The 18,939-nt window shown below is 43.7% G+C and overlaps 1 protein-coding gene across 2 annotated transcripts in view; it reads left to right on the forward strand.

The window, feature by feature from the left end:
* Positions 1-18,939, forward strand: part of PELI1 (pellino E3 ubiquitin protein ligase 1) — a 36,550-nt gene that overhangs the window by 14,082 nt on the left and 3,529 nt on the right. For both annotated transcript variants that reach the window (XM_088521272.1, XM_010215896.2), the window contains exons 2-4: positions 15,084-15,228; positions 16,125-16,254; positions 17,799-17,900. In XM_088521272.1, the coding sequence (XP_088377398.1) occupies positions 15,158-15,228; positions 16,125-16,254; positions 17,799-17,900 (303 nt within the window). In that variant the 5' untranslated portion in view covers positions 15,084-15,157. The remainder of the gene's footprint in view (positions 1-15,083; positions 15,229-16,124; positions 16,255-17,798; positions 17,901-18,939) is intronic.

Here is an 18,939-nt window from a genome sequence, read left to right on the forward strand (position 1 = left end):
GTCCTGCATTGTGCGAGAGCTGGAGGAGGTCCCTGTGCCAGATTGCCATTGCGTCTCCCCTACAACCTGCAAGCAATCCCCAAACTCTGTAACCTGAAAGCTACATCCAAAAAGCAAACTGGAGGCCAAATGCACCCTGTCCATCTGCAATATTTATATAGTTCAGAGCTTATTTTGGGGAAACGTAAAATTCATGCACTCCTGTCTGTGAAATGCTAAAAGTACAGAATGACTTCAGGATTTAAAGTCCATCAGTGGCTGTGAAGCCAAAGTGATTTCTTTCTTTTATGCTTAGTGAATATGTGTTATTTTTATAACTGGTGGTGAACTTGCCAGAGTCAGACTGAGTGCTGGAAGATTTTTATGACCTTCTAACTAAAAAACCCTTTTGCAGGTTTGCAGTGAGTAATACCCCCATGCCAGCTACTGCAAAGGCAGCCACTTGTCCTGTTAGTTGTTCCTGCTACTCTGCCTGACAAACTGTTAACCTCTTGCCCAGTATTTTTTAAACTCTTTCTGGTTTGAGTGCCGAGGCTGGTTACGTTGGCTTTACAGTAGGGGAGTTCTTCAGTATTATTTGCTGCATGTTTTGTATGGTTGACTACTTGAATGGGCTTGTTTGAATGTTTTCTTTCCTCTGAATTTGCATGGGTTTAGGAGCTTGAATGTGGTCAGACATCTCTGTTGAGTCTGGCTAGTAACTTGTTAACATGTGCTAACTTGCTGATGACTGTTCAGAGCCTCTGCTGCGTGAAGTTTCTCCTCTGCAAACGGATGATGTGGGAGATCCTTAAGCTGGAGAGTAAAGGCAAATAACAAAGCGAATGGAGCAGCTTTCCACAAACCTTTGTGAATACGTGCAAGTGAGGCACAAATGTGCTCAGTGTGAACAGCTGTTAGCAATTTTACATGTTCGTAAACAGTATCAGCCCTGAGAGGGGCAGCCTATCCCTAAAAACACCCAAAGATTATTTCACAAGAGCCAGATTTTTTTGCCATGAATCAATTTGCACTTAACAGCTGACTCAAACCAGAGCAAGTGAAATTGCTCCACCATATCAGATTACTGTTAACTTGGTTGCTATAAAAAAGTGGAACTCCACATTTCTGTAGTATCCTGCGATGAACTTGGCAACAATGATGCCCAACCAGTAATATTTTAGTAGCCTGCATGGATATCTGCAGCACACAGTGCAGAGTAGTGGCTTCAGTCAAGCTCTTCCTCAAGATTCAGGAAGGAAGAAGTCTGCATGGAATCAGCCTGTCAATGAGTTAGCAAAAGGTGCTGTAGATTATATGAAATTAATTCCAAAGTGGTGTTAAGTACTGCTTTATTTCAGATAATCTCAATTGTCTGTTACTTTAAAATCGTTTAGTCATGGTACTTGTGCCTTCATGGGCTAGACTTTCACGTTGCTTTCCTCAGCCACATACTCTCACAGGCAGCAAAAATAATTAGAAATGGTGGAGAGTGTGCCGTGGTCAGAGTAAAAAATGTATAAATATTTTAAAAATGGGTTTTATGTGAACCCCACACTGATGGTATATGCAAATACTGTCAGAGTTCTTATGGTTGTAACTGAAGACTATAATAACTCTCTAAAAAAACACAAAACAGTTGCCATATTCAGCTGCATAGTTTCTCTTGTTTGAAGTGAACATCCTTTGTCTGTGTGTGCTTAGCAAATTGTAGATTTGGAGACTTTCCAACTCCAAGGCGAACGTTAAACGTATAACAATTTGCTTAGCTCTTAATTAAAACTGGCCTGTGTGGTAGCACCAAAGTCCCTAGAGTCTCTGTAGAAGAAATAGAGCATCTTATCTCAGTCTCCTTGGTTGAGGTGATCTGACGTCGACTCTTTGTGGTGAGAGCAGCCACTATGATGCCAAATGTTACCCAGAGAAAAATTAGTTTTTACTGAGTTGGATTGGGCCACTCTTTCTGCTGCATTGCTGTGGCGGTGTTTGCTTGGCTTCCTGTTGTTTAATTACAAGTAATTTCAGGAAAATTCCTGAAAATGCCCTCGCCCCCGCCCCACACACATACAAAAAGGCTGTATTTGAAGTTTTGTAACTTAGCTACATTTTGAGTTGTGAAAAAGAGCCAAGACTTCACACATCTCCATTTGCACCTGCAAATAATAAATTGGATTCCTGTGTTGACCAAAGAATGGAATTTAGGGGTAGATTCCCTAGTGATTTTTTCTTTGCCCCTGTTTGAGAGCCAGCTTTTACAGTGTTAGGTGTTAGTGCCCACACAGAGACAAAGAGGTGTTTGCTGCATCTTCTCCAGTGCAACTGCCGGTTTATTTATACAGGCAACAAACCTCTTATCCAAATTAGATTAGAAGTGGAGGAAGTAAAGTATTGCCACTTTTAGATATGCCAAGTCATGCATTGTCCATGGGATTTTCAAGGAAAACAAAAGATGATATAATCAAATACTATGGGATTTTTCTCTCTGAACAATAACAGGATAGAAGCTGGTAAGTGAGCTAAGGAAGCTGGAGGATGAGGAGGCCTGTTTGGCCTTGGTTTGCTTTGAGTAGAAGGCTGTTAACACAGAGATTTAAGCATATCACAAGTTAGGTTGTGCTAATATAATCTTTCCCGTATTGATAAACGTGAAAGTACTAACTTTTCTTCCTTTAGAAGACAGCTTTCAGTTTATTGGAGATATTAAAATATCCAAAATATCCAATTTGGATACTTCCAAAATATTAAATTCTCAAGTTCCTATGTGGCAAGCTCATATGCAGGGCTTAGAAGAGCAGGATGGAGGCTCCCTAGCACACTTTTTATTGGAAATGCAGATTAACTACAGTTGAAATAGTGAATGTTAATAAGAGTGTGAGAACAGGGTGGTGAGGAATTTGGGATAAAACAGAGGGGAAGCTTTTTCCTGGAAAAGCTTGGCTTCCGTACTCCAGGATCTTTCTAGATGAAATGGTAATTGCTTTTTTTAAGGATGGCCATTTGTGATGTGGAAGCTTAGAATAAAAATGATCTGAATAGTTCTTAAACCTTGTTCCTCCTCAGACTTTATTTCCTAGAGAGACTGCAGGGCAAGGGGAATTGTCAGCGTGGCAGCGCTGAATTTCTCTAGCTAAATTTCTATAACTGAATAAACCTCTGACCTTTTTTCTAGTCTGTTTTTAGCTTCATTATGTAGCAAAGATCTGTGACACTGCTAGTGAGTGCCTTAACTTTCACAGGAGTTTTTGGTCAAACAGTCTCACTTCAAAGGAAAGGAAACTTGCGGCGATGCAGGTTCTGCTATTTAGGCACCTTGAAAGTTTTGCAAGCAGCAAAAAGTACCTCTTAGAAATGGATTTGAATCTCTTCGTTTAGGGAAAGACAGAACAGCTTGAAACGTAGTGAATTTGAGTTTGGTTGTCAAAGAAGTCAGAATTACAGCTAATAAATTCTTGGAGGAAGTGCTAGTGTACAGCCTGCGTTAATTGAACTTGCAGACACGGTATTTGGCTTGGAGAGTTTTACAAGACTCAGGGGAAAAAAAATCATTTACAGTAGCAATTCCCAGGTACCTGGGAAAGTCCAACTTTACCGTCTTGGGAAGCAGACGGATGCATTTGCGTGTTTCCAAACGTGTTTTCTTCAGGTGATGCCTCACCTCTCATCCTGTCAGATCTGGATACTAGAGGCCAGCACTTTTCTGTAACAACCTGAAAGACTCTCTTAAAAGCCCTTTGCTTCCAGAGGATCTTGTTGGGCTTGTCACTGTAGCTAGAGCTCTGACCTGGGAAGCTTCAGATGTCCAAGAGGCTCCACAGTCACCCATGGATCACTGTGGTCATTGGGTGGTGGGTGTTTTGGAGGTGACAAATCTATTTTGAAGGAGAACTCGCTGTGTCTGTGGAAATTAGGATCCAATTGAAAGTTCTCTCTTTCTCTGCCTTCCTGTAAGTTGGTCTCACCAGTGCTTTGCCAGTTCCAGAGGGGGTAGCGTGTGGAGGACATCATGGAGTTGAACATTTGACTTGTTGCACTGGCTTGAGGCACGGCAAATTGTTCTGCCCTGGGAGCTGTGCATGGAACAAGGGATCTTTGTTTGCTTGGCCCTTGAAAGAGTTCTCCTCATTAGGCACCCCATGGTCGTGCAAGGGATTAGGTCATTTCCTTCCCTCCTCCTCTTCCTGCAGATTACTTGATTAACTTTTCTATTGTATGCTCTAATTAGCATGGTCTTGGCTTCAGGCTGCTTTCTCCCGTTTATAATCTCCTTAAAACACGACAGTACGACTTAAACTATATAAGATGGGAACTCCTTACACAGCGATTACCTGTGACATAACGCAGTGAAGGGGGATTGGAGAAGCAACTTCCCTTGATCCCCCATCCACCCTCCGTTAGGTTCATGGGGATGCTGTGTTGGAATTAATGCTCTCAGGAGCGTGAGATGCTTGTCTGGCGTCGCTGGCTTGGAGCAGAGTTCCCCCACTGACTCAGTGGTAATAGGGTTATGGCAGTGTACAGGGCACGAGCAGGCTGGGGCTGAAAAGCCTACATGGATTTCTCTCAGGAACAGGTATATCCAATATTCAGTACGAGCTCTTGCCCTTAGGGCCACTACGGATTCCAGGTGCTGCAATTTCAACTGCTTATTCTGTGTAGGATTTTTATTCCATTCCATGCCTAGTTTATTAGATTATCAACAAAGAGTTGTTCAAAATTCCCCTTTTAGACTTCAGCATACCAAGCAGTTCAACACTAGATTGAGGTTTTGGCTCCTCAGACATCTCAGCAGTCTATATCCAAGGTCCCAGCATTAGCTTTTGTTCATATCTGCAAGGCTGTGCTTTAACTGATATGACTAGAAGCGTGTTCCTCCTCAAAGTTCATTTTGAATATCATGTGAAGTCATGAAATTCTATCAAAATGCACAGCATCTGCTTGTGAGTCAGATATAAAGGGCTGTATCGTCATGTTCTTTCTTTGACAGCCTCAAGGCAAGAGCCTCCCCTGCACTTAAGAATTGCTTCATGAAATTAGCAGTGATATCTTGGGCTACAGACGCCAGCACCCGAGTCTGGCGTGGTTGCCAGCACCTCTGCGTAAGGGACAGTCCGGCACCTGGCTGGTGACAGCGCACGTGAGGCTGCTGCTTGCGGCGCCCCACGCAGAGCGCTGCTCTTGCAGGTAGAGTCGAAATAATTGACTCCTTTGAGAGGAGAGGACAATGTTGAAACACGGGGAAGTGACTACAACGGGGCTGTGAATAAGCAAGCTGGAAAACAGAGTGTTCCAGCCCTCGGTAGGATGAGACGCTGAAACAGCCACTTAGCAGTGCAGCTGGGGCAAAAGGAGGCCAACCAAGCCCTACTCCAAGACGGTCAGTCCCAAAGAAGGGGTTTTGAGGAGTGCTCGTCTGATAGCAGAAGACTGAACTCCGCAGCGTCCCAGGTTGCTGAGGTGAGAGCAGGGGGGTGCTGAGATGGAGGTTGTCTGCAGGAAGGACAACAGGGGAAGGTCGAGGGACCTGCGGCAGCGCATTAGGGTAAACCAGTCTGCACCAAACCCGAGTAGCTCAGGGTGTTTGGACACTGCAGCTACCTCTGATTGCAACATAACGCTGTCCATGGGTGTATTACCTGAACAGTGGCACCTGAAACGCATCCACAAAATAAAAATAAAGGAGCTGTTAAAAGCAAACTAGTCCCGATTGTGCTTTTCAGAGCGAACATTCTTGGGGCAGCGCGGCTCAAGTGTTGCAACTGGTGTCACATGAATAATGCAGCCTCAGAGCCTTCCTGTCCGAGTAACTTTATCCCTGGAGTAACTTACACCAGTGTAGAGCATCTTTTGTGCCCGTGTGACCATACCTGTTCCGAGTGATACAAATGCAGACCTGATATTGAAAAGCAAACAAACAAACAAACAAAAACACTTAGCTTTGGCTGAAATGGAATAAAAGCTATAAACCCTGTGCAAGTCTAAGAAGAAAACTTACCGGTGGGGGAAGAATGGGATGAGAGCATTCTGCCATCCCCGTGAAAGGTGCATTTTAAGGTCTTAATAGTTATCAGTGGAAAAACTAGGTTTGTGTGCCAGTACAGTGAGGTAGTTGATTTTGGCAGGGAGGAGAGCAGAACTTTAATCTTCGTGTGGCTTAGCGAGCTCTGCGCTTTGGTGATGTAACCGATTCCAGCGGTTCCTGTCCTCTCAGTTGCGCGGGTGCAGCTGGCTTGCAGAAAAACCCCACGAGCAGTAGGTAGGAAATGATTTGGGCTGTTGGGGGCCATGTGAGGTCTGTGCTGCCTGTGTGTTTTTTCCCTTTGGTTCTGTTAGGATCTGTATTCCGTCCCTTCTGTCCAGAAGTGGAAGGCCAGAGAAGAGCAGAGTAAGGGAACATGTGTCTATTGATGCTTCCCAAAGCTCTTCACAATGTTCAGCAGCCTGGGGCTCAGTGACTTACAGAGCAAAAGTGGTATTTTCATGCTTAATAGTTTTTCATAGAAAATACGTGTTTTTGAGCCTGCGCTCATTTTTATTTTCCAGAACACCCTGTGGCAAGGAGTTCCGTAGTTCACTTTCAGTGCATGTGATGGGATCATTTCACAGCTCACGCAACTTGGAGGGGCTTAACACTGGGGTGTAGGTTGAGAAGGGGGGCATCCTTTTGCGTGTCTTAGTCCTGCTACAGATGTGATGCAAAAGGGGATGAAAAGGCCAAATTTCTGCTTGAAACCTGCTCGATCTGCTGAGAAGGGCCTGTGTGATCAGCTCTGCGAGGCGGCAACTCGCGCGATGCGGTAACTCGGTCGCTGGTTTATGGCTCACGCATTAAATGAGCCCCTCTTTGGCATAGTGAGCTCGGAATCGACCCTGGTACTTGCAGCCCTGGCTCCCTACACGTGTATCCCATAGGAACAAAGTGCTAGGGAACCGCGGCCATGGGAATGTGGTGCCCGAAAGCGGCTGCACGCAGGCAGCCTCTGCACGTGTTCCCCACGTGCCACCTTCTCCGATGTGAGTGGAAGCAGGGCTAGCGATGCCCAACGTTTCTGCTGGCTTAATTCTTACTGTATTAAGAAATTGCTTTTTGTGGGGGAGGTGAGGAAAGCTAGCTGGGCTAATAAGCGCTAATTAAAGTATAGCATGCCTGGGTACAGTTATGTAAGACGAGCTGCGAAGGAAATATTCACAGAGAAATGCTGTTCGAACCCAAAGAAGCACTGGGATTCGAGCAGTGCGTTTTCAACCCACCCTCTGCCTCCTTTTTCCCTTTCCGAGGCCCAGGTGGGTGAATCTACGGCACGGCGAGAGGGCCTCCGCCGGTGGCGCGTGGCGCGGCGCTGCTCCCCTCGCTCCGCAGCGCCGAGCCGGCCCCGCGGAGTCACCTCCTCACGAGCTCCAGGAAGAGCACCCGGAGCGGGCACGCGGGTAGTGCCTCGCATGCGTTTTAAAGCATTTCTTGTACACAGGGGAGGAGAAAGTCTCAAAAGCGCCAGGTGAGCCCAGTAAGTGCCTATGTGCCGTTGTTTTTTCTATTCACGTGTATTGCTTCAATCTCTTTTATAAGAGCCTCTCCCGTTGCGGTGTTTTTTGGCGGGGAGCTGATAGTTTCCGAGTGAGACGTGAGAACAGGCAGGATGGTTGCAGGCTGCGCTGCCCTGCGAGGGGAGGACGCTCAAAGTGTGGGTCCCACGGAAGGTTTTGGGTCTGTAACAAGCATGGTTTGCTGTGTGTTTCTAGTTGCAGGGTTACAAAATGCCTGTGCTCGGGCATGAGCTCCCCATCGATACGTGTGTGGAAGCTGGGCTCTTCTCGCCCACTTGCAACGACTGCGGGTTTGTCAGGCAATGTCCAATTTGTCTGAAGGCAGTAAAGACCATAATAATGGTAAAGGGCTCTGACTCCAAGGAAGTCAGAAATAAAAGCCGCCCTCGTTCCCCATTTAGAGTTTGAAGCAACAGTCAAGGTGCAAGTTAGACCAAAAACCTCTGCGGAAAGCTGCAAATTAAGCTTCCTAGGTAACTCATGTGAGGAGCTTTTGTAAGCCTGCTGATTCAGCAGGCAGAGCTCTTATTTGGCCCTGGTGTGGCCATGTGAGGTTGTGTTTGGTCACTGCTTGACCTGGAAGCTGCCCTGGTGCACAGGGCTGGCAAGGACCGTAAACTGCATGTGAGTGTAGCAGTTTGTAACTGGGGAAGAGTTTTTTCCCTTGGCTAATTAGGGTTATAGATAACATAGCAATGACAGCTTTAAAATAGCCACCTGGTGCTAAAAGACAAATGTTTTCAGCTTCCCACACACAGTCTGAATTGCATCATTTATAACCTGTAGGAGGATATCGTGGTTTCCTCAGGGGAGGATCAGCTGTTACTTTTCATAACGGAAAAAAAATGCCAGGTTTCTTTCAGGAGAATATTTTCAGAACTGATTTTTGTCAATCCATTAGAATGGATCGTTATCTGTTACGTAAGGGCTTCCCTTTAGCTCCCATGTGCTCGGCCACCTTCTCATCTCATCCCCGGCAGTTGAGAATAACAGTGCTGACGTTTGCGGGACCCTGAACTGAAGCTGGCCCAGCTACTTGGATGATTTTTCCATCTTCTGGGAAGGAGTGGGATTTTTGAGTACTCGGCAGGTACAGATTTCGCATCCGAGCCTATAAGAGGAGCCTTGTTCCAAAAGGTTGACCCTGGGCATTGCACAAAGATGTCTGTCTTCCCAGCACAGTTCCTGAGTTTCATAAAATCACAAGGACTCTACAGATTCATTTTATTATTTCTCTTTGGATGCTCTCGGGCACAGAAGCAGATATTTTTGCTTGTGTTGTTTTATGTCTGCTATCCTGTGTGGGCAATTTCAGAGTTTGGCCTTGTGTGTGTTGTAGGGTTTTTTCTGCTTTTTAAAGATATGAAAGCACTGAAAATAGTACCACTTGTTTGTATATAGTGTATAACTAAGCTTATTTAGATTTTAAAGTAAAGGTCAATGGTTACAAACTAAGGGAAGAATAATTCATACAAAAGCAAAAGGTTGGGCTGTTTTTCCAGCTCCCAGACCTCTTCAGTATCTTTTTAGGTGCTAAAAATCATTTCTACGCTGCAGGGGAAAATGAAAAATCCTTCCTTAGGTAGGTAAAATAGCACCCCTCATGCAAAGCAGCAGTGATTCTGAATACATCGTTACTACTTTCCCATACATCTATGGTAAAGAGTGCAAGCTATAGACAGAAGCTGCCTGATCTCCCAAGGGGAATGTAAAACCTGCAAAGCCTAAAGCTCCAGGGATGTCTCTGGAGGAACACGAGCTGTTTTTTTTAAATTGAAAACTGAGAAAAATGTGAGAATTATGGCTGGTAAATCAGTGTTATATGTTTATATGCGCTTTTTACTTCTCTGACTGCTTATTGCCTCTTCCTCCTTCTGGACTTGCAGCGATTCCATGTGGCAGTTTTGTCTCTCCATGTTGCCTTAGCTTTGATACTCCAGACCTTGAGATGAGGAGATCAAGATCCTCTTGGAGGAGGCAAGACAGCCATAGAAAAGCAAATACTGCTCTGAACTAGTGCACATGCAGGAGGAGAGCTGGGTTTCCCCTCTCGCAGTTGGAAGGTTGCCTAGTAAAAGTTGGTTGGATTACTAAGGAGCTGAAGCATTGGATGGAGCCTGGCAAAGTCGGTCCCTGTTGTGTTTGGTCAGGTAATCACAGTTCCTTGCAGATGTGCAAGGACCAGCCTAGGCTTTGGCCTCCCACAAGCTTTAGTTCATAACCTGCAGAATCTGCAGAGAAGGGTAACGTTTTGTTTCTTTAGCATTAATGGAGTTGTGTTTCATCTGTGTCTAACTGTCCAAAAGTGCGGATAAGGTGAGTATTTCACAGTTCCTTGTGCTTGCTGCTTTGAAATGTCTCAAACAACCTACAATGAGTTACACTCCTAGAATCATTTCCGTCAGGAGGCGGCCTTGGAGGTCTCCTGGCCTGACCCTGCGCCGAAGGGGCCAGGCAGGCCCTGATCTTCCTTAGATCAGGTTCTTCAGGGCCATGGCCAGGCAAGGTTTGCTTGTCTCAGGGACGGAGATCCCACAGCCTCTTGGAATTTTGCTTTCCTAGCAGCTAATCAGTTTTGTGTTGCGGTTTCTGTTGCCTCTTGCCCTGTCGTTCCATGTCTCTGACAAGAGTGGGGCTCCATTTCATCTGTACCCCTTGGAGTTACTACAGAATCACCGAGGGAAGGAGCCGGGTAGGAGAACTGCAAGGCTTATAAACACAGAACGGCAAACAGCAAATTGTGCTCCAAAAAAGAGAAGCTGCATTCCGCTTTTTCATAGAAAACAAAAATCCCAGGCCTTGCAATACACAGCTCTAGAATATACAGCAGATGATAATATAAAAATGGAAAAATGCACGTTTTTTGCATTTGAATCAGCATATTTTTATTTTAATTTACTCACTGACAGAGGACTTCTTTTTATACAGTGGAAGTGTTTTTTAATGCAGTATTTTAGAAAAGGGCTAGTCTGGCACTAGCTGCAGTTGCTAGCAGCCTATAATGCTGGCTCTGTGTTTAGAAAATGATGGTAATTTATTACAAAGAGACTTTTATTCTAGTATTTTTAGCGCACAGTAGTGTTTAATGAATCTCTGCTGGAACTCATTGAATTTAAAGTTCCCTTCCCCCCTGCACCATTTTAACCCTTAAGATACTGCTCCTCTAGTTGCATTTCTGAAAGCTGCATTTAGGCTGCTAAATAGCTAACTTATTAATGCCAGGAGGTGCTGTGCCCCAGTACAAATAAACTCCAAAGACTCTCCATAGAAACCACAAGAGCTCCATGGTAAATGCCGCCTGTTATCAGGAAAGATAGTTGAATGATTGAGAACAAAAGTTAGGCAGTGAGTGTTAGTCCTTTTTTATTGCAGGCTGTAACAACATGTGGTTTGCTAGCTCGTCCCAGGAAACAGTGCCCCCAAATCCAGAGATTGGGTGTGATGGCAGGGAGAGCAGTGATGTGTGTGGCTGTTCCTACTCGAAGGCAATAGGGAACGTGCTTTGCTTTCTGCTGTAGCAGTCTTGGCCTTTTGTGACTCAATGGACCATTTAGGAAGAAAAAAGACTTGTAAGAAATCCATATTGCCCTTCCTACATGAATTTAAAATGCCTTTTTTCAGTTTAGATGTCATCTGTTTCCATTCCCTTCCTTACACATGACAGTACTGTGCTAGTTACCTTCCATCATTTTTCTCTGGGCTCCAAAGGAACGAGGTTCTCTTTGTATTCCAGCTTCCTATTTTGCAATCGAAGGAGGCTGATTAGTGCCCCTCGCAGTGTGTGTTAACTGCAGGCAGTCCTGCTCCCTGAACAGCACCTCCAACCAATTCAGGAATGGTTTAGAAACTGTTCTCTGTTTGCAGGTTGCTTTGCTCTCCAGAGCAACGCAGGACTCTGCACAGACATGGGGTTTCAGGCTTTTCCTTCTCCAACCAAGAAGCAGAGCTCTTGAGGTGAAAATTGCGTCTGCTGCAGCAAGTTGTGTGATTTTGGAAGAATGTAGGACAAGGCTGGGATGCTGTAATTACCTTATTCCTCATCAGTGATGAAAAGAGCCTTGGAGGAGTTTTGGAACAGTCTGTGGTGTTCAGAGCCTACTTCAATGAAGCCCTAGTCCAGCTGTGGCCTGAGCTGCTGCTACAAAATTAATGGTCACGACAAAAAGTTAACTTGCACATATTTTGTTCAAGCAGTCAGTGGCCTAGTTCTCCCCTGGCCTTGCAGTGCCACGTTCAGTCCTTTAACTTACTTCAATAGCCTTTCTGAACTCCTTAAGGAGTTTTCAGTGGCTTTAAAAATAAGAGTACCATGTGGACAGGTTTTTCTATACCAACAGGAGAAGAGCCATTGTGTAACTGCAGTGTGTCTTTCCTGACATCTCAGGAGAATTCCCTTTTTAAATTCTTTTTTTTTTTTTTATCTGGCTTTAAATGAATCTAAGTCCTCTCTAGCTCAGGAGTAGAGATGTTATCCTGCGACCTGCTTAGACTTCTCTGCATGGAAGAACGTTTGGGTTCTATTCACTGGCATCAGGTTTCCGTTGGACTAGTTTTTGGGACAAACCAGAATGAGGTTTCCCTTTGGGTATAATACAGCAAGCAGATCGGGGGTGTGAGAAGTAGCATATCTGATGCATGGAATTTTGTAGGTGCGCTGAATTTAGGATGTGTCTGAGTTCAAGGTATAGGCGTTTCTCTTTGCAAAGGTAATGTGTGCAGCTCCAAGGCTGAGGCACACCAAGAAGAAATTGGAATGTTCAAGGTACGCTTTTGAGGGCAAAGCAGGGCTTGCTACTAATGATATCTCTGGTTTTCTTATTCTTGAGGCATCCTTGGGTGAAATAAGTGGGTTTTCATTTGTGCGGCTTCCAAAATAAAGTTGACTGCATTTCTCCAATTATGAAACAGCAACAAAAATGTGTTAGAGGTGCTGAGCCTTAGCAGTTTTTTCTGGAATTGATTTTTTTTTTTCTAGTTAACTGTTAGAACTACTGAAGTGTCACCTGAGTCTGCTGGCTCCTTTGGTTTCTGCTCAGCTGTGCTGGTCAAGAAGGTAGTAGCCACCTGTGGGGGTAATTTGTTAAAGGAGTGTCCCATAATTGTTTGCGTGTAATTACTCCTAATGAGACTTAGAAGCTGACTCTGTGATCAGGAGATTTATCTTTTTGGCTTTCAATGAAATTTATTCCCTGGATGAACAGAGGAGAGGTTATGACAAACCTTTCTCATACTAATGGCAAATACTAAGTCATTTTAAGGGTTTTGTCTTGCCACCTGCTCGCAGCGAGTATTCCCTTTCTGAACACCATAAGGTAGGGTGGGTGTTGCTTAAATCTTCTTCTTTCTTTGCCCTGCGATGCGGTTGGTGGCCCCGTGCCGTCCCGTTGCGGGGCTTCCCAGCAGCGGTTGGGTGCCAGGTCAATGGAGAGCCCGTGGCTGCGGTAGGCAGCACCTGGGAGGTGTTGCATGTCACATGCAGTAGCTGAGATCAGTGTGCAAGGAGAAATGGGTTAATCATTTTGGGAGCAGATGGAAACATCAGGGTGTTTTAAAAGACCGCATGTAAGCAACTTCATATAGATGCGATTTTTTTTTCTAGTTTTGCTAGTACACACTTGCAGGAACAATTGAAACAAAACAAGAAACGCTGAGTTGGTTGGGGAAATACCTTTATAGATGGTAGGAATATATCGTTGTGCTTGTAGACAGCAGAGATGTTGCTAAGGAAGTTTTCTTAACAACTCGGAGCGCGCTGCTGTGGTGTCACTGCCGGAATGCGGCCCCTGTAGTGTCTTTGCCAGCACGTGCCTGGCTTTGGGGGCTGCTCTTATGGGGCAAAGAAGCCAAGAAGGCCCCAGTTGGCGGGGGACAGCAAGGGGAGAGCAGTCTGCAAGCCCGAGCCGTGTCCCGGGGCTCCCTCTATCACCGGGCCCATCTCCCCTTTGATGTGTTCTGACTACTGCTGTGAGTAGGAGTTTCCCAACCCAAGTTTCATCTGATAAACTACCTTGAAATGTTTCACTTCAGAAGTTTAAAGGGAAAACTTGCTGAGCTGTGATAATAAGCTGGCTCTATATTAAGGGACTTGGGAGTTGCCACTTTTCTTGGAAAACCTTTGGCCCACCTGCAGGAGTAAGTACCTTGACCCATTTGAGTTAATTCACTGCTGCATATAAACTGACAGTCTAGGAATGCTTCAGAGCAAACTATACCCATTTATACTCTTCTGTGCTGTTGTTGCTATTCCTGAGCAACACAGGGGGACAATATTACCAGTATAAGGCATTTTGTGCACCTGCTAAATGCAGGATTCAGTTGAGCATCCCAGATGCTGAAGTCCTAGCTCCCCTGGGATGGGGAAGAGGCAAAATCGGGTCAGGAAAAGTGTCATTTGGCTCAACTTCTGAATGAATGTAAGCAAGGTAGGAGTGCTTATGTCACATACCAACACATCATCTTTTGTCATTAAAACGTGAGATGTGCATAGAGGAAAATCTATATGATATAATTTCTGCTAATATCTGAAGTCTAGGTGAGGTTGGAGAGGACAGTAAGATGCTTAAATGCACAGGCTACAAGAAATATCATGTGCACCAGTGTGTTTAATTGAACAGAAGGCAGCAGATGCTAATGGTCCGTTCTGAAAGTGATGAATCAAAACATTTAGTAGCTTTTGGAGCTGGTGTGAGAACTTACATGGAAGAAACATGGGATTGTTCCTCTTAAAGGAAAGGTTCAAACGGGCTAGTATCAGCTTAGCCTTTATTGAACAAGTGCTTGTTGGTAGTGTTCCTGTCTGGGAGGGCCAGAGATGACTGTGGGAAGGCTACCAAGGAGGAACTGATATAAGAGCTGGGAAGAATTCTAGTGTGAATGGTTCCTTAAACCAAAAAGACTACAAAAATTGGGCTTCAAGAGACCATTCTCACTTCCTTTTTCTGCATTTTCTCTGTCCTTATGTGAGCACATGAAAAAGACTAACTGAAATTATTATTTTTAAAAAATCAGAATTGTCACTGGAAATGTAGTTCAAAGTTCTTTTTGTCTGTGTTTACACCAACTTGTGTGATAGTTGCTCAGTTTCAAGTTGCTCAGTATCTGCAAATCCAGAACTTTGAAGGCTTTGAATCAGTTCCACAAAAAAATGTTCTGTCTCTTGGGCTAATGGCCTGGTCTTGTAGTGGGTTTTTATTCCTTTAAATCTGATCCCTCTCTGTCTTTCTCTCAGTAATGACACCAACATGCTGAATTAAGCTGCATACCATTTATAATAAACAATTAGCATGAATGAAAACAAGTATGGATGTTTCATCAAGATTATTTGAGGTTTTCTAGATGCACTTGTATGTTTTTGTGCTCGTGTTGTTCCGGTTAATGCACACTAAATTATCATGTTTTATACGTAGTGTTCTTAATGAGTTCAGGAAGAGTCAAAGCGTGAGAAAATAGCAAGTACAAAATGTAGCTATTGTATCAGGAAAGCTGAAAGATAGGTTGGAGATCTGCATAGCAGATAATCTGAGTCTTCTCTGTTACAATGTGTTTTGTCTTTGTTTTTACAGGAAATAATGAAAAAAGCGTGCCACAGCTCTTGATCAGAGACCTGAAATTTGAGAAGAAGTCATTAACTAAGCTCATGTTTTCTCCTGATCAAGAAAATCATCCATCAAAAGCACCAGTAAAATATGGTGAATTGATCGTATTGGGGTAAGTGACTTGAGAAGTGAAGGTTTAAGAGGGAGAGTGGCAGGGGCCGTCCCATTTTTGGTGGGGACGAGTGTTGTGCATGATGCCCTTGGTCAGAAAACTAGTCGGTGTCATGCAGACCTGTGACAAACTGAGCCTGGGCGAAGCGCTCTGAACTGTTCAGTGCATTTAGGCTTGTTTTCAGCTCCTGGGTTCTTCCAAGGTAGGTTTTTCATGGTGAAGGCAGCCAATTTTTGAGGGGCTGCCAAAGCGATTTCAGAAATCACTGATTGGCTAATGTGGTCATGCAGGAAGGGGATCTCTAGAAGCTGAAAATGAAAGGAGTTTTATGAAGACGTGGTAACTAATGCTAACACCAAAGTGCAAACAGAAATTCTGTAAAGCAGACTAGGTGGTGTGGTCTGGTTATGTTGGCATGCTCAGAATGAGGGTTTTCTGCTGGATTAAGTTAATATTCCAGGGGAAATTCTATGTACTTCTCTCAGGCTTTTCTATCAATCAAAATTCTCTGAAATAATAGCTCTTCAGCAGGCTTGGGGAGTGTTTGGAGTTGTTTGTTTATGGTGTGAATTAGTAACTACAAGTAAATATATTGGCTTAGTTGCTTCGTCCTCAGGACCTGAGTCTCTTCTGCGTGCTCAGAGTAGCCTTGAGATTCATCTGGGTACTGCCTATTCCCCAAGCTTTGAGTGTATGTAGTAATTCTCTGGGCACGTTCTAACATTGTTTACCAATTCTCAGATTAAAATGTAATCGGAAATCTAATTTTTCAATAGCCTTCTAAATAAGGAAGCTTTGTGCTTGGAACAGAACTTCTTGCAGCTTGTGAGAAGCTGCAGACTTGCAGTGAAGTCCATTTGAAAATAGATTTCATTTTTTTTATATCCTTTCCGTAGGTACAATGGGTCTCTCCCAAATGGAGATAGAGGAAGAAGAAAAAGTAGATTTGCTTTATTTAAAAGACCCAAGGCAAACGGGGTGAAGCCTAGCACTGTGCACATTGCCTGTACCCCTCAAGCAGCAAAGGTAAGCTTGACTTGTCTAGTTAAGTCTAGTCTCTAGTGCAGTTTAAAGAATTCAGTGAAATGAGCACTATTATGCGAAGGTGAAATGATGTGCAAAGTAGCAAGCCTTCTAGCTGTGAAAAGAAAGGTTCATACACCTGTATGAGCTTGGTGTATATGTACATCTCCCATTTTTTTTTCTGTATATAAGTATATATCCCTTTTTTATATGTATCAACATATATCCCAGATTTTTATGCTTATCAGGGTTAGAGGAAATCATCTGGCGAAACAAGTCTGGTACCCAGTCCTTGCTGTGTCCAGAAAGAAAGGATGTTTGTTTCTAACCCATGAATGTTCAGGCCATAGGCTAGTCATGTAAAACACTTTCAATTTAATTCTTCTTCCAATCTCACTGCAAATAAAGTATTTGCGACTTCCTGTTTTGACTCGTTCATGTGCAACTGGTCCCTGCACCAAAGCTCTACATGAACCGAAATGGATGGAGGCTCTCCAGAGAGCTCCTTTTCCAGAAGATAATTCCTGCTGTGTTGTGGTGTTCCAGGGCATGGAAATGGAGTGTTGCTACCAAAATACCCTTGCAAAAACTGTGGGAATTTGAGAGTGCTTAGGGGTTATTTAGAGCTCTTTAGTATGATTGAGATCAGGTCCTTGAACAAATAACCATGCTGCTAAGTCTTTGACTCTCTGAATACCTTGACATTTAGGAATATTGATTCTTAAGAATTAAAGAATGGCATAAAATACTCTGAAATTAAAAGACTGTAGCTAACTGAAGTGACTGAGAATTACATTTTTTAGGAGTTCTGTGAAAATAAATTATTTTTGCTAATTCTTTAGGCCTCCAAGTGACAAGTGCTATTTAGAAGCATTTTACAATAGAAGTTTTACTTGATTACTAGCAAGTAGTTTCCTGTGTGGATTTCCCATTTGAAGTACAGCCCAAATCTCCAAAATTAAAATCCAGCCTAATAAACTAAACTGTAATTTAATCTAGCCTAATAAACTGTAATTTATTATTTTTTTTCTCGTACTCTGAGTTTGTTTTTTCTGCTTCCCTGACAATGCTTGTTATGTTTTGTCCACATAGCTTATTAACCATGGCTGTTTTTTGGTAACAATTCAGATCCCTTCTCTAGAAGGGAGTATATTAAAATCTTTGTCCTCGCTTTACTATTGCAGGCGCTGAGGCCAACAAGGCCACAAAGGTGGTTGCGTTCAGTTTCAGTTGTTCTGTTCATGTTTTGAGTCGAGGCAAACACTGCTTTAATGCTAAGCATGACTAATACCTGTCTTGGTTACGTGTGTTTTGTTGCAGTGTGTGGTAAAGAGACCAGTTTGGTCTGTTGCTGAATCAATCCTGCAGCTTTCCTTAATGGGCAGGACTGGTTTGGGTGAAGTTTTAAGTGCAGGTGTGTCGCTAGCAAGCATCTGACTTAATGCATTAATTGAACATAGCAAGAGCCTGGTTATGTTGTCTGCTTTGCTGCTCTGTTCAACACATTGTTGTTAATGTGTCCAGTAATATCTGGTGTTTCTCCACAGGCAATAAGTAACAAGGACCAACACAGCATCTCTTACACTCTCTCTCGGGCCCAGACAGTAGTAGTTGAATATACACATGACAGCAACACAGATATGTTCCAGGTATGGCAAGTAAACAGTATTATATAAATGTATTGTCCATGCTAATTTGTTGACATCCTCTCAACAGGCTTTTTTTCTTGAGACTTCAAGATTTGCCACTTGAAGATTTGCAGAAATTGACACTTTCTGCACTTTGCTATTTAGAGACATTTAATTCTGTTAATTCCCAAGGCCATTACATGAATTCAACTCTGTATCAATGCATCTCCTTTAGGCTTCTCTGGTTAGAGGTGAAAGTTGTTTTTGTGACTAATGCACACAATTATGGTTCTGCCTTTGATTGCTACGGTGCAAGTCACTTAACCTGTCTCTATTCCCCTCTTGCAAAATGAGGAATAAATTGCACAGTACACTTAAATGCTGGCATCCGAGTTACAAGTGCTTATGAAGGCATTTGGAATCAGTGAGTAGGAGGTGGGGTAGAAATGCAAAGTAGTTTTAGAAAATAGCTTTTATCACAACTAATATGAAAAATAGGCACTGAATCTTTAAAATGTCTGAAGTGCTGGGAAATGTTGAAAGAGGAGGCCCCATTCTGATGTGCTGTTGATTCAGAAGAACCTTGCAGTTCCTGTGCTTATGACAAGGAACCGCAAACACGTTTGCAGCTGTGCTGTACACTCATATCTTGTAATTGTTTCCTGTTTTTTCTCAAAAGGAAGGGTTTTATTTTGGAGGTTTTTAAGCAAGTTGTTCATTCTCATACCTGGACTGATCTAGCATTGATTTTGTTATTGTTGTTGCTCATTTATGAGAAGAGATTTTGCTGTCACAGCATTTATTCGTGACGACGTTGCAGGATCTAAGGTAGGAGGGTGTTAGTGTGTGGTCGAGGGAGCTGCTCTGCTTCTTACCTACCTACAGCAGAGCGAAAGGGCTGCAGCAAACTAACCACAGCATGAGCTGCTGTTTGTGCCGGGGATGTTGTTTCTGCAGGCGTGCTGCGGCCTGCGCGCGGCTCCCGGCTTGCCGGTAGCAACCCGTGGGTATTGATGATAATCCTGCCGAAGAAATCAGAGCAAAATACCTTCTGCCAGCA

This window comes from Tinamus guttatus, unplaced genomic scaffold, assembly GCF_059628265.1.
Source record: "Tinamus guttatus ecotype Peru unplaced genomic scaffold, ASM5962826v1 Tinamus_guttatus_pri_ptg000116l, whole genome shotgun sequence".
Taxonomy (NCBI): domain Eukaryota; kingdom Metazoa; phylum Chordata; class Aves; order Tinamiformes; family Tinamidae; genus Tinamus; species Tinamus guttatus.